Source organism: Lagenorhynchus albirostris, chromosome 14 (assembly GCF_949774975.1).
Source record: "Lagenorhynchus albirostris chromosome 14, mLagAlb1.1, whole genome shotgun sequence".
Taxonomy (NCBI): Eukaryota; Metazoa; Chordata; class Mammalia; order Artiodactyla; family Delphinidae; genus Lagenorhynchus; species Lagenorhynchus albirostris.
The window spans coordinates 65541587-65560642 of record NC_083108.1 but is presented as its reverse complement, the minus strand read 5'-3'; the positions used below and the strand labels follow the sequence as shown (position 1 = coordinate 65560642).

The window sequence follows — 19056 nt, the reverse complement described above, 5'->3', positions numbered from 1 at the left end:
GTACCCCAGACAGCCCTGACTCACCTGGGTTTGGGGAGGTGGCTTGAAACTAGGCAAGCAGACGGAGGCTGCCACCTGTGGCCCCCTGGTCAGGGGGTTTGGGGGTCAGTGGGGAGGAGGCAGGCTGGGGCTTGGCTGACAAGGAGGCTCCAGGAAGAGGGGCTGGGGCCCTGGTGTGGACTTTAGACGGTAAAAAAGCGAAACTGAACGTGGGCGCTGGAAGCCACCGCAGAGGTGGCCTCCTCCAACCTGCCCGCTGCCACTATGCAAAGTGGGGCTCCCGCGGGGACAGGTTGTCCAGGGTCCCACAAGGTCAGGCCTCCTGACTGCCATCAACAAGCCTGCATTGATGACCACAGGTACCTGTGGGGCTGAGGAGGGGGCTGGGAAGATGGGAGGTGAGGGGTTGCTGTGACTCCCTTCTTTGGGGAGAGCCTGGGGAGGAGATTCTGGGAAGATGTGATGTTTCTGGCGTTTACCTAAAACTCTTTGCACCCTTCAGGGGAGAGTGGTCCAGCATTTCCATTTTGAAAGGACATTTGGAGCAGAGACTTAAGGAGGCTGAGCCAGTTGGAGCCAGGTTTCCTCCTCAGGACGCAGAGGGATGGCTGAGGAGAACAGAAAATGTCTTGGAGGGCCCTGGGGCTCAGCATCAGAGAATGATTATGGCCCCCAAAAGGTGCTTCTGGAGTCTCTTAGGCAGGGTCACAAATACTGGTGTCTATCGTGGCCAGGTAGATTCATAAATGAGTAAGGAGGGGCAGGAAGGAATGGTGAGGACTAGGGCAAAATGAGCACAGCAACTCCTCCCTGGCAAAAAGCATTCAAAACAAAACAAAAGAGATGGGGGAGTGCTGGTCAGACACATCTGGGGCTATGTGGTCCCACAAGTTGCCACGGGCGCCCCCGCTGCAGCCCTCCCACCTGACCCCAACCAGAGAACGAGGCAGGAGAGTTGCTTCTCCAAGGCCAGGGAGCCCTGCAGCCTTTCCCTGGCCCCTGATTCCCTCTGCCCACCCCCTCAGCCCTCCTCCATGCCCCCAGCTCCTGCCTCTTGCCACATCCCGGAGGACCTGCCCAGCATTCGTTCATTCCTCCGTGCCAGGACGAGCCCTCCTGCTGCCGCCGTGCCCCCTCCCCCCCACGCATGCCCTGCCCTCTCCAGGCTGCTTCCTCCCGGCTCTCCCAGCTTGGCCTCGGCTGTGGGGCGATAAAACTGCCCATCCCAGCGGGCGCTTCCCAGCAGGGAGGAGGCTGGTAGAGCCCACACTGGCTTTCCTTCCTCCTCCCGGCCGCTCCACACCTTGTGTCTTCCTTGGGGGCCATGGAAGGCCCCAGCTGGCACTCGCCCCTCTCATGCACCTGCTCTGGGGTCTGTGTATGCCCCTAGGAGGTCCAGCCACCCCAGCCTGTCTCAGGCAGCCCCACACCTCAGGACATCCCAGCTCACCTCCCTCCCATAATCCCCCAGGCCCAATCTCTCCTGCAGGAGGGCCTGAGCACGTGGGGAGCATGAACTCTGGATCAGCCTCCAAACCCCACCCCCACATCTCCCGGACCCCTGTCATCTGCCTCATCCTGACTCTTCTGATGTGGACCCCAAATCCATTTGACCAGGGCCCCACAGAGGCCCCATCTATGGATCCCCTGTTCCCCCGCCCAAGTGTCTCACTGGGTGCCCTGATTCTCCTGGAGGCCGCCTCCTCGTCCCACTGCCCTCCTGCCACGGTTCCTCCCCTGCATCACTCCCAGTGGACTTGCCAGGCCTTGCACTGTCCTCTGGCTGCCCAGACCCCTCCTCAGCCCTAGAAAATGCCCCCAAACGCCATGTAATCTCAGCCCCACCCCACAGGAAACAGGAAGTGGGGCGGAGTCTAGAAGATACTTCACCCTCGCCCTGACTGGCCCCCTCCCCTGCCTCAGTTTCCCCTCTCACGGTACCTGACTTGGTCTGTGCTCCCCAAGTGTTCTGGGCCCCTCGGCACCCCAGGCCCAGCCTCCCTCTCCTGTCCATGTCCAGCCACCACCTGCACCGGGCCTCTCGGGGGCAGGCTGGGCAGGGTCTCGGAGCTGCGGACCCGTGAGCCGCCTGCAACGTGGCCTCGGTCCCCGGGAATCGGCCGCCCAGGCGGCGCTCCAGGCCAGCTTTGGTCTCCTGGAGTTTGTTTTCTTCCTTCCCTCTCTACGCTGCTATGTGTGTGTGTGTGTTTTCCCCAGCTTCCTCACGGAAGGCATCCTCCCTTCTTGGCTGCCTGCTCCCAGGGTCGTGACCCCAGGCCCCACCCTGGAGTGGCAGCCCCAGCCCGGCCCCTTCCAGCTGTGACTTCATCCCCAGCCTGTCCTGCTTCTGCACACTGGGCCTGCTGGGGATTTGACCGGCCTCAGGGTGAGGGGGACAGCTGGGGCCCACATAGGGCACCCTTAGTCTGGGGGGGGCGGCCAGGCCGGGGGTGGGGGTGCTCCTCCAGGCGGCTGTACCATCCACCTGCTCATCTCCAGGAAGCGAGTCCAGGGCCGGCCTGGGGCCTCCCCAGGGCCCCTGAGGGCTCTTTCTCTCCCACTCACTTTGGCGCATGTGGCCATTCAGCCCCTCCTTTCCTTCTGATTCTCACTCACCATCCACAAGTCTCTCTTAGAATGTCAGGTGGGGAAGCTGAGGCTCAGAGAGGTAAAGACACTTGCCCAGGGCAGCACAGAGAGTTAACAAGAGAATGAGGCCTGGAGCCCTGGCCTCTGGCTTGAAGGCCACAGCTAATGCCAGCAGCACCTCATGCTGCGATGGGAGCAAGGGGTGGTGAGCTGCATTCAGGCCGCTTCTTCCGGGAAGCCTCCCCTTCCTCCCACAGCCCAGGTTAGCTGAGTCTGCCCAGTCCTGCCCACTCTCCTTTCAAGTGGGAACAAGTCTCATTCCTCCCTCTTTGAGGGCTTGGTTGGGGTCTGATCCTCATTTGTACTCTTGACAGCACCTGGCTCAGGGTTACATCAGAGCAGATGCTAAGTATTTTCTAAAAGCATTTTAGTTTCCAAAAGCTGTCTGTGCCAAGTCTCTCATGGCGAGAGGAGTAAAGTCTGCTGGTTGGAAGCATGGACTTCAGCCTCAGTCAAAGCCGGGTTAGAGGTTTGGGTCTGCCAGTTATGAGCTGGGTGACTTTGAGGAAGTGACCACATCCTGGCCTCAGTTTTCTCATCTATAAAATGGGAATAATGACACCTGTGCTGTGGGTTTGCTGTGAGGGCTCAGGCTCAGCGCAGTTCTGGGAGCCCAGCCAACCCTCTGCTCGTCAGCATTGATCCTCCTCACCGTGGAGGAGTAGGGGTTCTTGTCCCCATTTTACAGATGAGGAAAGTTGGGCATAATCCAGGGCTAAAGGGGGAAAGCTGGGCAGGAGAGGGGCCTGTTCATTCTCTCCTGATGGATAATGGAAACAAAACACCCTCGAGCCTCCAGCTTCTGGGGTGCCCCAGGAAGATCAGATGGGTTGCTGGGGGGGCTGGCACGGCGGTGGGCTCTCTCTCCCTATGTCCTATCCTGGCCCGTGACCAACCGCACCCCAGGCTTGAGCTGAAGACAGTGGCTGACCCAGCCTTACCGCCCCCAGGAGCTGATTCACCCCCAAGGCCCATCTGAGAAGGAAGGAGACATAGTTCAGCTCAGAGGGGCTTGAATCACCAGCCGCCCCCTGCGGAGCCCTGGGGGGAGTTGTGGAGGTGGGGGACAGCCCCTGCCTGCCTGTCTGTCTCTTTCCTGGGCCCCGGGGCACTCAGGGGAGAGGGTAACATGGCAGTGGCCATTGGCAGGGGGTGGCAGGGAGGTACCCTCACAGCCAGGCATCCTGTGTGGGCAGCCAGGAGCAGTTACTCACCAGGTAAGCAGCTCTCTGGGCATCGGGGAATTCCCCAAGGCTAGTGACCCAGAAACTGAGTGCTCTGGGCAACCCCCATTGCCCAGGCCGGCCCCCCTCCTCCCTCCCCATCCCTCTTCCCTGTCCCCATCTAAGATCTCAGTTCTCTGAAAACTCAACCAGCAGCTGCTCTCAGACATCAGCTCAGGCCCCGCTCCTCGCCTTGACGCTCCCACCTGGGAAATGAGCACAGCGGAGTCAGATGGGCCCAGGGGAGGAAGTTGGGGGCCAGAGGGAGTGGCCCAGGACCAGAGTTGGTGAGGGACAGCCAGAGGAGACAGGAGAAGCTCAGGAATTCCTGGCACAGCCCTGGCAGTTGGGTATCCTGTCCAAAAAGGCAAAAACACCTCATTATTCAGCACTTGAGAAAGGAGGATGTAACTACACCTGCAGGGCTGCCCACCTCCACCATCTATATGCTCTCATGTACTTTCCTGTGACCGCTGGCTCGGCTTTGCAAGTCACCTTTGGTCCCTTTGGGGCTAGGGTGGTAGTACCCATGAGTAAGGGTGTGTCTTACAGCCAGGCAAACATGGGTTTGATTCCTGCCCACACCTGTGACCTGGGGCAACTGGCTTCCTCTCTCTGAGCCCACTGAGAGTGGGGATGCGGTAGCGCCGGGCTCATGGGGCTGTCATGAAGATGTTAAGTGGGAAACACACAGTGCCTGCCACGTGGCAGCCATTCTAACCAGAGGTTGGGGTGGCCACAGGAGGGGCTCAAGCCCCAGCCTGAATCAGGGGCTTGGGTTGGGCCTGGGTCCAGGGGTCCATGCTCCACCCGTGATCTGAGAGTTAGGACAAGGAGGGCTCCTGGGTCCTCTCAGTAGACAGAGTGTGGCGTGGGTCCTGGGGGAACAGGCAACCTCTCAGAGCCTCTGCAGGGGAATAAGCAATTCTTCCCACCTTGGGAATAAGCAACACTTCCCTTCCAGCTGTCTTTGAGGCTCTTGAGGTCCAGCTTTGGGCCTATAGTCTGCCCTTCTCACCCTCACCCCATCAAATCTCTGGCAGAGACCAGCTACACACCCTCAGGGCCAAGTGGGAGCCAGAAGCCAGTCTGGCCTCCTGCCAACTGTCCCCGGCATCACCCCGACATTTCCTGACTGGTTCTGCGTCAGGAATCACACCCCTGGAGGTGAATCAGAGTGACTGCATATTTTTTCTTCAATTCTGATAGAAATTGCAAGGGAAGCAGCAGCCTACAGGGCTCCGATCATCAGTGGGGTCAGAGGCCTGCCTCCGAGGTCCATGCCAAGTTGCATGGGGCCTGATTCCACTGCAGGCTCTGTCCTCAACGTCTCCATCTTTAGAATGGGTGTCTCTCCTCCCTGATGGTTCAGGCATCAGCCCTTAATGGATCTGGCATTTTAGCCTCTGCAAGCACTTTGACCTCCCCCAGGCTCTCTCTGAATCTTGAACTAGCTTGAGACCATCGCAGGCAGAGGTAAAGAGCGATATTTTCACACTGTAAGTCTCTGCCTCTTAGTGGATCATGGATTAAATTTAGAGGGTTGCCGCCAGCACTTTTAAAAGAAAATAGAATCGCAAAATCACCCAGCATTGCCCAGAGCGAGGGCAAGCGCCGCTCGGCGGAATTTTGTTTCCGTCGTCTGGATGTGTCAGCGTGTGCATCACCCTCTGGTTGCAAGGTGCAATGTGTTTCTAACTGTGGGTCTCAGTCAGAAACGTTTGTAAGCCACTGGTATCAGTGATGAAAACCAGGCCCTGAGGGGCTGAGGAGTGACTTGCCCGAGGTCACTCGGCAGCTGGCAGCGTGGGGCTCCTGACTGCTCCTCGGCTGCCATCCCTTGCAGCCCAGGAGTGGCAGGAGGTGCTGCGGGCAGGGTGGGGCTGGGCAGGTGCTCACGGTCGGGGGTGGAGGCCTGGCATCACCCGATGCCAGGACAAAGGCCCTCCCACGGCCTGGCCTCTCACCATCCACTCCCTTCCGCAGCCTCAGATCCCCGGGCTCCCCACCCCGCCCGGCCCTGCCCGGGTGGGGCCCGGAATAGTCACAGGCCTTCCTCACTCTGCCACCGAGCTCTTCATCCTCACTCGGGCAGCGGGAGGGGGACGCGGCTGCAGTCCCCGCTCCAGGGTAGCCCGTGGCCCAGAGGCCCAGCCCATTTCTGGGAGTGCCCGCCGGGCTCCCCTTGGGTCTGTCTCTCCGCCGAGTGGGCATTTGCATGTGTGTGCGTGTGTGGTGAGGCCGTTTGTGTGGCTGTGTGTCTGTGTTGGGCTGTGTCTGGCCATGTGTGCGTGTATGTGTGCGTGAGTGTGTGTGGCTGGGAGGGAGTCGGGGTGGACACACCTCTGGCTGACTTTGTGAGCCCCCTGTGTGATTGTGTGAGTGTGTGTGTGACCGTGTGCCTGGATCCTGTACCAGTGGATGTGAGTCTGCGTGCCAGGGGTCTCTGGACACGTGTGGGGAGGCGTGACCCTGTGTGTGTGTGTGTGCGCGTGCGCGCCCCCGAGTGTGTCTCCAACAATCCCTGCTCCTCACCCTCCAGCCCCCGCCCCTGGGAACTCTGTGGCAGCCTCACGTCACGGGGGCCACCAGCAGCTGGTTTCCTCCCCACCCCGCCCCAGCGCCGCCCCCCTGCCCTGGCCACCCTGACTCTTGGCTCAGGGACTAAGCTGATGTCAGAGCTGAGCTGACAGCTTCCTTCTCCCACTGGATTTTCCAAAAGAGAGAGACCACAGCCCGGCTCCTATTAAATAATCTCCGGGTTGGTGGGGGGAGGGGGGAGGATGTTTCACTCAGTGATTTCCTGAACTCAGAGGCAATAAACAGAACAGGAAGCAGCCCCGCGGACCCACTCAGCCTGAAACCGGCTGGCCCTGAGGTGGGGACTGGCGTCCCCTCCCCAGACAAGCTCACTGGGGCCACCCTGACCCGACCCCAGAGCTGATGTCAGGGAAGCAGCCAGGCCCTCTCCCCAAACCGTCCTTCAGCGCCAGCACGGACTGAGGAAACCGTTCTGAGGATGGTGGGTGGGAGGTGATGTGAGCCTCAGGCCTGATGATAAGATGGAAAGAGTAGAGTAGCCCAGTCCCAATGGGCAGGGAGGATAGAGGGGTTGAGGCCCGGCTGAGGTTGGACCGTCCTCCTCCTGGGAAGAGAAGAAAAGATGAGCTCCCTGAAGTCAGGGAGGGACAAGACCAGGTAGGGGAGGAGCTGGGGGGAGCCAAGAGGAGAGGGCCAGGCTGCCCCCTCTGTCCTCCAGGTAACCTGGGTATGACACCCGTCCCCACTACCCTGCACCCTTGAGCCACTCCAGCCCTGCTTCCCATGCTTTCTGTGGCACGTAGCTGGCCCATCACTGACCCCAAAGGCCTTATGAGCTTCTCTCCTGCCTGCATCCCCCAAAGCAAGCAAAGCACTCACGAGAGTCCCCTGTTATCTCTGGTCCTAACACCCATCCCCACGGGAGACACTTTAATCCTGGTTTTACAGACATGGAAACTGAGGCTCAGAAAGTTGAACGATTTGCCTAAGGTCACACAGGGTGCGATGGAGCGAGCTCTCCAGCCCACGACCCCACAGCCTCCCTCAAACTGGAGCCAGGAGGCCAAGTGTGGTCCAGGGCTCACTGGCAGCAGGGGGCCAGGGGGGTCCCCAGGATGAGTCAACCCCAGGATCCCCTCCTTCTGCCTGGGCCGGCCGCTCAGCTGCTTATCAGCTGCAGGACTCCATGACACAATCCCGCTCTGATCTCCTGCCCAGCCTGGCTTCCTCCACCCCTGCCCCACCCCTGGACCCCGTTTCCGCTTCCTCCCCTTCTGGGTGGGACCACGCCCGCCCCAGGATCACAGTGGACTGTCTAGAGAGCTGGAGTCCCGCAAGCCCCTCAGTGGCTGTGGTCTCCCCAGAGTCCACTCTGGTCAGCAGGCTGGCAGCAGGAGACCCTCACATAGAGGGAGGACAGTGGCCTGTAGTTCCTGACCCTTAGGCTCCCCTCCAAGAGCCCACCTACCTCCTAAAGTGGTGTTAGCCTGGGAAACTTAAAGACCACCCTGGCCTCTGCCACCTCCATGTCCCCACTTGCAAAGGGAAAAGGTCAGAAATAATGAGGGGGGTGTCAGGGGTGTGGGGCTGGTGGTCTCTTCAATCAGCCAGGCCTCAAGGGCAGTCCTAGCTCTGCCACTCACGGCCTCAGACATGTGACCTCATTGCTCAGACCCCAGTTCCAAGAGTATAAAATGCGACACAATGTTGTCAACCTGAGAGGTTAGCATCACCCTCTGGGAAACCCTGCAGCACAGAAGACATGCCTGAGTGACTGATAGTATTATTATCTTAGCTGTTAAAACTTCACAGGTGGGGCCCAGAGAGGGGAAGTGACTTTTCCAAGGCCACAGATTAATGGCACATCCCCAACAACATGTGGGCTGCGTGCCTCCCTCAGGTTCCCAGACAAGGAGTCAAGAATCCCAGGTTTTAGTCCTGATTAGCAGTGGGGATTCCAGAAAGAACCTTTTAGGAGTCTCGGTTTTCCCGTCTGTAAAACCAGCCTAGAGAAGGCCATCCGTCTCCAAGGATCCAGAAAGGCTCTTTGAGGTGTAAACTACGGGATGGGGTTGTAGAGGATAGAGAAAGCCTCCCAGGCACCCTGGAGCGCTGGACGCAACGGGGGTGAGGGCCAGGTCCGGGGCTCGCGGCTCAGCGCTCGCCAGCACTCAGCCACTGAGCTTAGCCCCAAGCCGCGGGCTGCAGCGCCCCCCACTGACCAGTGGGCAGCAGGCACCGTGGCAGGGGCACCTCCAGCCCTGGGTCCACCTGACTGGGTCAGTGCCTCCCTTAGGGCTGGGCAGGGCAGGATTTGGGGATTGAGGAAGTTGGGGTAGATGCCTGGGGCTCGGAATGGAGGGTAGGCCGAGGCCGTCAGCCAGGGCAGGGAAGGAGGCCAGCAGAGGGGTCCTGGAGGGGCCTCTGCCCTGCTGAGCACCTGGCGGCGGGGTGGGGGTGGGGGTGGGGGGTGTGCATTGAGGACTGGCCACAAGGGGGAGCCAGAGACCTCATGCAGCGGGCCTGGGGTGGGGGCTGCGTGCCTCCATCCAGTGGGAGCTCTGGGAGGAGGGGCGGGGGTGGGGGGGGTAGGAGGGAGAGGAGGGGGAGGAGGGGGACTTCTGTCCCTTCCCACCCCCCTCAAGCCCCAGGACCACCTAATCCCCACCCAGGACAGGTTCTGGGGACAATGTCCCTGCCCTCCCAGGAGCCTCTCCCCAGTCCTGGGGAACTGCTGATGGCAAGATTGGGGTCCAACCCCTTCTCAGGTTATTTATGCCAAGGTGCCGCCTGCCCCTCTGCCCCCCGGTGCCAAACTCTGTGAAGACTTTACTTACATTTCTCCTTTCTCCCTGCATGGTCCCATGAGCTGGTGCCCCCACAGTTAAGCCCATCTTACAGAGTAAGCAAAGCACAGAGAGGTCGAGTCCTCTCTGGGTCAAGGTCAAAAGCGTAGGGGTCATGACCTTGACCGACCACACACCCCAGAGCCTCCCTTGAGAGACTTCACTTTAGCAAAGACTCACTCTCTTTTCCCGAAAGCAGAGGCAGGCGGGGGCCACCCTGTGACCCACCACAGCCCCTTCTGGGGGGACAGGGACCCTCTACCTGCCAGGTCTCCATCCCAGGGAAAGCTAGGCTGCCAAGAACTCAGAACCCTCCACTGCTCTGGGGAAAAGGGAACTTGAGGGCCCCTTGGGAATCCAGGAATCAAGACCCCCAGGGGTGACCCCTTCGGGATGGCAAAGCCAGGACTCCGGCCTCCCCATCCAGTACTCTCTCCTCTGCCCTCTAAACCTGCCATGATCTTTAACCCCTCAGGTGTCCACATGACACTTTCACATCTGGTCTGAACTCTACCTCCACAGGCTCAGAGAGATGTGCAGGGCACATCTTACCATGCCCATTACGCGGTCGGGGAGACTGAGGCCTGGAGAGCCGGGTGGGCCATCAGGTGCCCCCGACACATGAGGGAAAGGTGATGTTTGCCTGTGCTGAGGATAAATTCGGGGAAGCCTACCGTGGTCTGTGCCGCACCGGACCCTCCAGGGTCTGGCGGGGTGCTTGCTGGGTCTTCAGTGGGGCACCATCGACGTTGGGCCAGGCTCCTCTGCTTCTCTCTCCTGCTGAATCTTCTCTGGAGACAGCTCCTTACCCCGCCCCCGACTTGACTTCCCGTCCAGGGCCGAGTAGCCCCGAGGCTCCCCCCACTTCCACCCCACCCCCTGGCTGAAGGGTTGGGGGCAACAGGGGCCGGGAAGCCCAGGTCCCTGGCCAGACTGCACCTGACACAGGTGGGGCAGGGTCTTCAGGCTGGTTGAGGGGAGAAGCAGGGCCAGGGGTGGGGAGGGGTCGTCCTTGGGCCCGGCGGCCCCTGCCCTGTGCTGCGTGGCGAGGCCGCCGGGGCCTGACTCACGGCTGACTTGGCCGCGCCCAGCCCGCCAGGGTGATCCAGGCCGGCATAAGGCGATGACTGGGCAGCCCTCCACATGACCGGCCGGGGTCGGCCTTAGGTGTTTTGACTCAGACCTGCCACGGGCCGTGTGCACCAGGGCCATGTCCCCTTGTCCCCATCCCTGGAAGAGTCACAGGGCTGCAGCCAACCCCCCGGACACGGTGCCCCTCAAGCCACCACTCCTTGCCCTGGCACCCACCTCAGAACCCGGGAGCCACCTGGCCCATCTGGTCCGCCCTCCTCCACGGGCTCTGGGGCCCCACCTGCCCAACCCCCTCCCTCAGAGACCTTCGCCCCTCCCCGAGTCAGTGGAGCCCAGCCCTCGGGGACGCCCCAGGAAGCAGGGAGCGGGGTTGGCTGAGCCCAGGGCCTCCCCACTCTGACCGTGGACTGTGACCCTTTCCTCAGCATGGAAAAGGGGTTCTGTGGGCACTCCGGGTCCCAGGCCTGGTGTGGGTGGTAGCGGTGAGAAGGGGGGACAGGAACAAAGACAGAAGAGCTGTGAAGAAAGAAACCAACAAGGAAAAGGGAAAATGAGGGAGAGAAAATAAAGAGGACGTGGCTCGGGCACCTGTTCTGTGACAGCTTATGACGGCAGCGCCAACAGACCCTGCGTTGCATTGTTTCCCAGAAAATCTCTGCTCTGGCCTGGGAGGTGGCCAATTAACTGAGTCTGTTGTGCAGACAGGGAAGCCGAGGCTCAGCCCGGAGGTTACACGGGCCACGGGGCTGGGGTTTGAAGTCATTTTGCTGAACTCCCAAGTACTTTCCTGTCCCTTGAGAGAGAGAGCGTTCAAATCACATCAGAACTGGCGGGCAGCGAAGGCACTGAGGCTTTGGAGGCCAGAGACCCAGATCTGCCGTTTGCAAGCCGGGAGTTTGTTCTTTAGACAGACTATAAGTGCTGGCACCCCATCCTTGCCTTTTTTCCTGCAGTTTCCCTGGAGGGCCCCCCCGTCCCAGGAAACTTTCCATCCGTGTGTGTCATGTTCAGGGTTGACTGAGGGGCTGTGACTGTCACCCTGAAAAACTTGAGAAAGAAAAGAAAACCCAGCTTGTGGTCGATTCCAGCAGCAGGGTTGCCCGAGGACTCCTTATCTCCCTGACCCTGTACCAGCTCGCCCATGGCCTGCGGCTGCTTTGTCCCTTCACATGAGCCACTTGGGGGAGCATATGCTATTTGCAGGCTCACAGGGCATCGCCACTCTGGGAAAAGCATGCCTTGTGGGGGATCAGCTTCACACTGTGGCACAAAAGCATTATTAGAACCCCTCCCCCGCTACCCCTCTTGCCGGATGGTCATGGGAACCCTGATCTCACAGCAGTTGTCGCTGTAGTAGGTGGGGGGGGGGGACGATCCAAGAGGGCTCATTCTGACTCCAGGTGCAGACACCAGAAACGACCCCTGCAAGCTGCCCTGCCCAAAGCCCCAGGGAAGCCCCGCCAGCCACTCGATGAGGAGTTAAGGAGGAGGGGCCTGGGAGGGCGGGAGGAGGGGGAGGGGGAAATGCAGGCACTGGGAGGTCAGGATGCCTGGATGTGTTGGGGGCCAGCTGAGCATGTAGCAAATGCAGAGATGAGCTGGCAAAGTTGGGTGGGCCTGAGAGCAGGGCCCTGGCTGGCTGTGCTGAGGAGTTTGGAATCGATGCCTCGGGCAGCAGGATGGGAGGGAGTCATCGAAGGTTTGTGGGCAGAAGACATGACAGTGAGATGTGTCCAGGGAGTCAGGACCTGGTTGGCGGTGGGAAGAGAAGGAGGCACGTGCCAGGGATAGGGTGTTGGAGAAATCACAGGATCAATGGGGAGAGAAGAGGTTGAGGCTAAGGGAGGTTGAGGGAGGTGCGCTGGGGTTCTGGAACTTCAGTGGGGGCGATTAGGAAGCAGAAAGGTGTGGGCTTGGGGCTGAGTTCAGCCTTGAGGCACCCACAGGGCACCCAGCAGATGCTCTGGCAGCTGGGTCTGTGGATCTGGGCCCAGGCTGGAGATGGCACCTGCAGCTGTGGTCTCATCAGAAGACAGCGTGGAATTGACAAGTCCTCACTGATAGGACCCCCAAGAACCCCACCCCAGAGTCTGGGGCTCCCTGATCTGCTTCCTGCTGGGGGGGGGGTGCAGCTCCAGTTCAAAGCAGCCCCAGACGCCTCTCCCGGGGCTTAGCCACCTCTCTAGAGGCTGGCAGGGGGCCCAGGCAGGGGTGAAGAACAACTACCCTGGGCTTCCCAGCTCTTCCTCCGCAGACCAACTTCTATCCTCTCCGTGGGCAACCACATGCTGCCTTAGTGCCAACTCCCCTTCTGCTCTGGGAACCTGAGGGTGCCTGGCTTTCGGTGTCTGCCACCTCCCACCCAGAGATTCCCAGCAGCCCAGCCCGAGGAAAGTCCCCCACCCCCATGCTGGGGGTGCAGCAGAAAAGAGCAGAGGCCAGACCCTGCCCTTGGCCACACGTGGGTAGCGCCTGTCTAGGCCAGGCTCCCTGCCCTGCTCCTCACTGAGCTCCTGCTGGGTGCCAGGTACTGTGCTGAGAGCAGAGCAAGGCAGATGTGGTTGGTCTCCATCCTTGGAGAGTCCAGGCTAGCGGGGGAGGCAGACGGCAAAGCAAACCAAGAGAGGCCCCCCACGCGACAGTTTTGAGGAAAAAAATAACCAAGTTGTTAGACCCAGAACACGGATGGGGGTAAGAATAGCCGAGGATGCACTAACCAAAAACCAGAGCACAGCATTGCAGACAGAGAGAAGAGCACAGGCAGAGACCTTGTGGTGGGAGGGTACCCTGGGCATATTGGGATCCCCAAAGTGGCTGGTGTGGCAGGAGCCCGAGAGCAAGAGAGAGCCCATTGGGGGGCAGTAGAGACCCTTACTAAGTGCTTGGTAAACAGCCTGGAATATATTGGGCGCTTGTTGGTTGGGAGTAAGAGACCTGGAGTTCTAGCCCCAGCACTGCACTAACTCGCTCCGTGACATTGAGCAAGATGCTTCCCCTCTCTGGGCCTTTTTGATAAATCAGCAATGCTCTCACTCACTATATCCTCATCCTTGAATGCTCGGAGCCTTTGCCCTAGCTCTTCCTGCCACCTACAGGCTCCACCCCTTCTCCTGTGCGTCATTCAGTCCTCAGAGTAGACATCACCTCTTCCAGGCACCACACTGACAACCCATGTCACCTGACTCTCACTCTCTATTACATCACCGCTTTGTTTTTGCCAAGCTCAAGCTCACACTGCAACCTCAGATGCTGCTGTTGGTTCTTTTGCTTGTCTGTTGTCTGTCTGCCCCCACACTTGGGAGCTCCGTGCCCCCGGGGACACGTGAAATTGTCAGCAGAGTTACAGAGGCTGAAAGGTGACAGGAGGATGCTCCTGCCCTGGCATCTAACGGGCCTGAATTTAAAATGTGCCCGCCCCCAGTAAATTTGCTCTGAGGACTCAAACTCTCTGAGCCTCTGTCTTCTCATCTGCAAAGTGGGTTATATCTATTGCGGGGAGTCCCACACAGGGCTCTCTTCCACCCCATGTTAAGTCCTGTTCCCACCAGAAATGGGACTGATCCAGGTCACGTTCATCGGCTTCTGTGAGCCCTTCCTTTGTAGCTGCTGCCTCAGCATGTCATCAGCCTATAGATGATCCTTCCGAGGCGGGGCCCTGAGCATCCGGAGAGAGCCAGGTGGAATTCCTATCCACCCTGGGGCCCTTCAGGAAGCAGTTTCAAGCACCTACCAGGTTACAGGCCACATGTGAGGCAGGATCTATTATTATCTTGTCTGTTTCACACAACACACATCAGCACACATACCCCCAGCCAGACACCCACAAGGGCCCAGAGCAACCCATACACTCCATCCTTCCTCCCTCCCCTCTGGCTCCCAAACCCCAACACCCCTGGTCCCCAGCTTCTCAAGAGAGACCCATTCAGAAACAACAAACACCTTGTCTGTGTTTAAGATGCCCCACAGTCAGAGCCCCCAGCTGACTGGGGTGTGCGACTTCCCTTCCTGGATAGAGCAAGGACCCCCCAGCCCAGGCCCCAGGTGGTGGATGCTTGTGGCCTTACCACATAGGGACCCCCCGCCAAGAGGCTCCCCCAGATCCTGTCCCACAAGGCAGCAGAGAGAAACAGGGGCTTTAGAAACCAGGCAAGTTTTAAATATATGTTGGCACAATATTAACATTAAATACACATTATAAATAAGCCTTATAAATAGGAAACAGATAAAAACTGATTTAAAAAATCTATAAATTAGTCATGTCCCTCCAAGGAATTGGCCCAGCAGCTTCTGGGACCCCCTCCAGGAGGGCAATGGTTTCAGCATAAGAAAATACCATGATGTACCACCAGGGGGAGCAGCCAGCACCCAGGACCCAAGACCAGGCGCTTCCAGGTGCTAGCTAGGAGGTCTCTTCCAGAGAACTCAGTCTGTGCCCAGTGGCCATCTGTACTGCGTATCCCCATGTATGGAGAGAATTTGATATCCACCCTATGTCACAGAGTCCCAGCAACTGACAGGCAGAGAGGGCTTTACATGGCCCCCAAGCCCTTCGAATCACAAAGAGAAAACTGAGGTACAGAGAGGTAAAGCGGCCTTGCTGAGGCCACACAGCAAGTTAGGGACCAACCTTGGACCCCCCCAAATCAGTGCTCTTTCTAGTGCACTCTGCCCCATCACAGCTGCCTAAAGTGAGGTCATCCAGACATCCAGGGGTCTGGCCCGAGACGTGATGAGGCATAGGAGGCCAGCTCAGGCCCTGACCTCCCCGCCTTGGAACCAGGCCACTAGGGAAAGGAGGAAGTATGGGGGCAACGGCCCTGCAAGTCATGAGAGGGACAGTCCGGCAGGCCTCCGGGCAGCAGAGCAGGGGGTGGCAGCCAGTCTGGCCATGAGTCATCCTGTGTCATCAGACCCCTGAATCAATGGAAAGTTGGCCCCGTGTGGACCTGACCTGGCCACCCCACCAGACTGAGGAACTCAGGGCTGGGGGGCTCAACAGCCTGACCCTATGTCCCTAGCCCAGCCCAGAGGAGGTAGAGGGGCTGCATGGCTCCCACCCCTTAAAGTGCACTTCTGAGAGGCGGGGAACAGAGAGGAGCAGGATGGCAGGCCCTGGGGCTGCGCCATCCTGCAGAGTACCTGCTGACCTTTCACCCTAAGGCTACCGGGGAAGCTGTCCCCTCGGCATGAGTCTCCTGTCCCTCCGGAAGGGCCACGTCCTGCGGGCCCCCCCTCTGCAGGGCCTGGCGAGGGCTGTGTCTCCAGGGGCCCGGCAGGGGCTGTGTCTCCGGCTCCGGCTCCGGCTCCGGCTCTCCCCCCACTCCTGGAGGACCTGCCCCACAGAGTGCATGAAGCGGTGGTAGCCGTGCAGGAACCTGCAGCTCTTCAACTTGTGCTGGAAGGCGTCTGAGGGCGGCGTGGGCGGCGGCGTGGGCCCGGGGCCTGGCTGAGTGGGCTCAGGTGTCTCTGCCTCTGAGGAGCTGCGCAGCAGCTGGGACATGCAATGGATGTTACTCCTGAACCCGCGGATGTTCAGTCCCACCAACTGCTGGGCTTCAGGGAGGTCCTGATACAAAGCAGTCAGTCTGTGCAGGACGAGGCCCAGCGTGGCATTGAGGGTCTGCAGGAAGCCCTGTCTGCTGAGCCCCCGCAGGGCGTCCTCGCTGGGGAAAGCCCCGGGGCGCTCCCTGCAGTGCTCCTTCAGTCCTGGCGTGTCCAGGCCTTGGATGCGGATCTGTGGGGAAAGGACAATGCAGGGGTGAGAGCTGGAGCCCCCACCACACACATACACACACACACACACACACACACACACACACACACACACACATATGAACCTGCTCTGCTCAGCCTTGAACCACTGGACCTCATGTACCCCCCTTTTCCAATCCTCCCATTGTACAGATCCAGAAACTGAGGCCGAAGAGGGGCGAGGACTCCTGGATCACTGCAGGTGAGGTTAGAGGTATGCCAGGGAGCTGGAGGAGTGACCACACAGGTGGTGATTGTGGCATGAGGTGTGTCATTGGGGAGGTGACGGGAGGTGACATGAGCTCAGGAGGGTGGGACTGTTCACTGCTACATCCCAGTGCCTAGAACAAGGCCTGTGGTAGGTGTGCAATGAGCACATGGGGCAAATGGACGAATGAGGCAATGGAGTTGGGGTTCACACTCCAGGCCCACTAAGCTGGGGGAGCTGCACTGCCTACTTGGCATCTCAGGGTTAGGCCTGGGATGTTCACCGTGGCCCAGGAATAACACGGAGACTCGTTTTCCCCCCAGCCTCAGATTGAGTAGGGTTTGGGCCTGTCCTCTCTGGGACTCACTGCTGCCCTAACCCCACAGTTCTCTGAGACTCAGATGCCCCCAGGGGCCGGTCACTCACATAGGGGTCCAGGAGCGTGCTGGTGTCCTGCATAAGGTCCGCCTGACGCCGGAGCTGCAGGAGGAGTTCATGGTACTTGCCCAAGCACTTGCTTGTGGCCGTCATGCTCAGGAACAGGAGTCCGAGGATCACACCTGGGGCAGAGAGGGGACATGTCACCTGCCTCAGTGAGGAAGCCACAGGTGGGTGCCTTTCAGAGAGGAGGTCACTCAAGCGGGCCTCAGAGGGCACAGCCCATCATCCCCAGCTTTTTGCCATTGGGGGCGGGGCTGGGCACGGTGCATGCACGGGGCTACCTGCTGGGGCCTCCACCACCTTCCCAGCGAGTCACTGCCCAACACCCAAAACAGTGGTTGCAATTCACCAAGTAAGACTTTGAGAAGAGGTGGTGGGGCCTGGCTAGAGTCAAGCCTGCCAAACTCAGGAGCTGACCTGGGGTGGCCCAGGTGGGGCTGCTCCCTGCAAGTCCTCTGGGCTAAGGGGTGACCACTGCTGCAGGCCCTGAACCTGCTGTAACAGACCCCACCCCCCCACGCAGGTGCGCTCTGGAGGATTTTGCAGCCCAGGACAGCTAGACACCTTGCTCTATGTCTGCAGAACCAGGAGAGGCTGCCTTTCCACCCAAAGTTTCCATCTGGAAAGGATACGTGAGACCATCTCGTCCATGCCCCCATTTGACTGACAGGAAAACCAAGGCTCCAAAGGAGAAGGACTTGCTCAGGTCACCCAAGGCCAGCCCGTGACCCCATCTCTCAGGCCTCCCTCCTCTCTCCGTAAGTGGCCACTTTTGTCAGGCCCACCAGAGATGCTGTGAGCCAGAACATTCTGGGGGGCGGGTATAATTACCACTCCCCTGCTTCCCCCCACCCACCCACAAGGCCCTGGCAGCCACGTGGTCGGAAGGGCCTGTGGCGCAATGGCCCGGAAGGCAGTGACACCACCTTCCCTTCCTAAGAACTGTGGCCCCTTGGGGAAGATGCTGCTGGGGAGGCCAAGGGGCCAGGCGCCTAGGCACAATGACTACCAGGCAGCCCTCGCCGGCCCCCAGGTACCTGCTGCTGGGCTCGGGCAGGGGGGCTGGTGTGGGCACAGCGCACGTGGGACTAGGGTGCCTGCATGGGTGTGCGTCTAGATCTGTGCGAGGCTCGAGGAAACAGCTGGCCACACACAACCGTTGTGTCCCATCCAGGGCAGGGGCCCCGGGCTGCACGTGGGGGTTCCCAGATTGGTGAGATTGAGGGTTCCAGATGACGTCACGTGACTCTGTGTGCATGTCATCCTGTGGGTGTGGCTATGTGCGCTGTGTGACTGTGTGGGCTCCAGGGCCCCCAGGCCCGGCTGACAGTGTCCATTCATCCCAGAGCCTCCAAATCGGGGCAAGAAGGAGGCTCCACAGCCCTTCCAGACATCACACCATGATGCTGCTCAGCTTCTGCGGCTTCCTCCTCTGCCCCAGCACATCTCCCACCTCCCACCTGCTTCCCTGGCTTCTCCCGCAGTGATCCCCTTCCTTCACTCCCTTGCTCCCAGAGTTGACTCTACATCACCCTCCCCGTGGAAGCCCTCTGGTAATATCCTTCTCTACCCTGTGAAGATGCTCTGTTCTCAGTGGATCCCTCTCTTTGCCTGACCCCCTGGCTCTCTCCCCTTCTCAGCATCCTCTGCCCGGCGCCTGGCCTCCCCTATTCCTGGAGGACAGAGGGTGCCCCTGCTCCCCGCTGGCACCCATGAGCACAGCAAGCAGGTGCTGGTGGGGAGGAAGGAAGTACTTACTGAGCAGCGTCCTCCGCATACACTGTGCCCGCATGCTGGGTGACCGAGCTCTGGCCTGCGCCTGCCGGGGGTGACACCTCCAGGCTTGGAGCCCTGCGGGCTGGCAGCCACTTTATGCCCGCCGGGAGGATTGGCCAACACCTCGTGAGGTGGGTGGGGAGGGGGAGGGGGGAGGGCAGGCCTTCTGGGAACATGACCCCAAAAACCAAAGTTTCCACAGGCGGCCAATGGGCGCTGGGTGCGGTGGCATGCCTGCTCCTCCTCCTGTTTTCTTCGAATTCGTTCTTCGAGGTCAGCCCCACGCCCAAGGATGATGCAAACCGCAGCCTCAGCCTTCCTGGGGTGAGCAGGGAGCAAGGGGGTCCATGCTCGCTGCAGGGGGCTGTGCCCAGGGTGGAGGGGAGAGTCCACCAGCTGGGCTCCTGGAGGGCGCACAGCCCAGTCCCAGCCCAGGAGCCATCGGCCTCACAGGCCTCTGTGGTTTGGGGCTGAAGGGAGCGAGACATCTTCCTTCTTGAGTGCCCTTCCCGCCCTCCTGCCAGGGCTG

At 60.0% G+C, this 19056-nt stretch overlaps 1 protein-coding gene across 1 annotated transcript; it reads right to left on the bottom strand.

The window, feature by feature from the left end:
• Positions 1–11324: 11324 nt before the first annotated feature.
• On the bottom strand, positions 11325–18543 carry OSM (oncostatin M). Its single transcript, XM_060121800.1, has 4 exons — positions 18510–18543; positions 16737–16870; positions 15499–16085; positions 11325–11398 (listed from the first exon to the last, which is right to left on the bottom strand). The coding sequence occupies exons 1-3, from the start codon at positions 18541–18543 to the stop codon at positions 15513–15515; spliced, it is 741 nt and encodes a 246-aa protein (XP_059977783.1). The 3' UTR covers positions 11325–11398; positions 15499–15512.
• Between the last annotated feature and the right edge of the window lie 513 nt (positions 18544–19056).

Excerpts from the sequence above, each read along its gene's own strand:
- OSM (XM_060121800.1), bottom strand. The coding sequence starts at position 18,543 with ATGCGGGCACAGTGTATGCGGAGGACGCTGCTCA. Across the intron at positions 16,871-18,509 it reads TATGCGGAGGACGCTGCTCA|GTGTGATCCTCGGACTCCTG; the intron begins GTAAGTACTTCC and ends TCTCTGCCCCAG. Across the intron at positions 16,086-16,736 it reads GCACGCTCCTGGACCCCTAT|ATCCGCATCCAAGGCCTGGA; the intron begins GTGAGTGACCGG and ends CTTTCCCCACAG.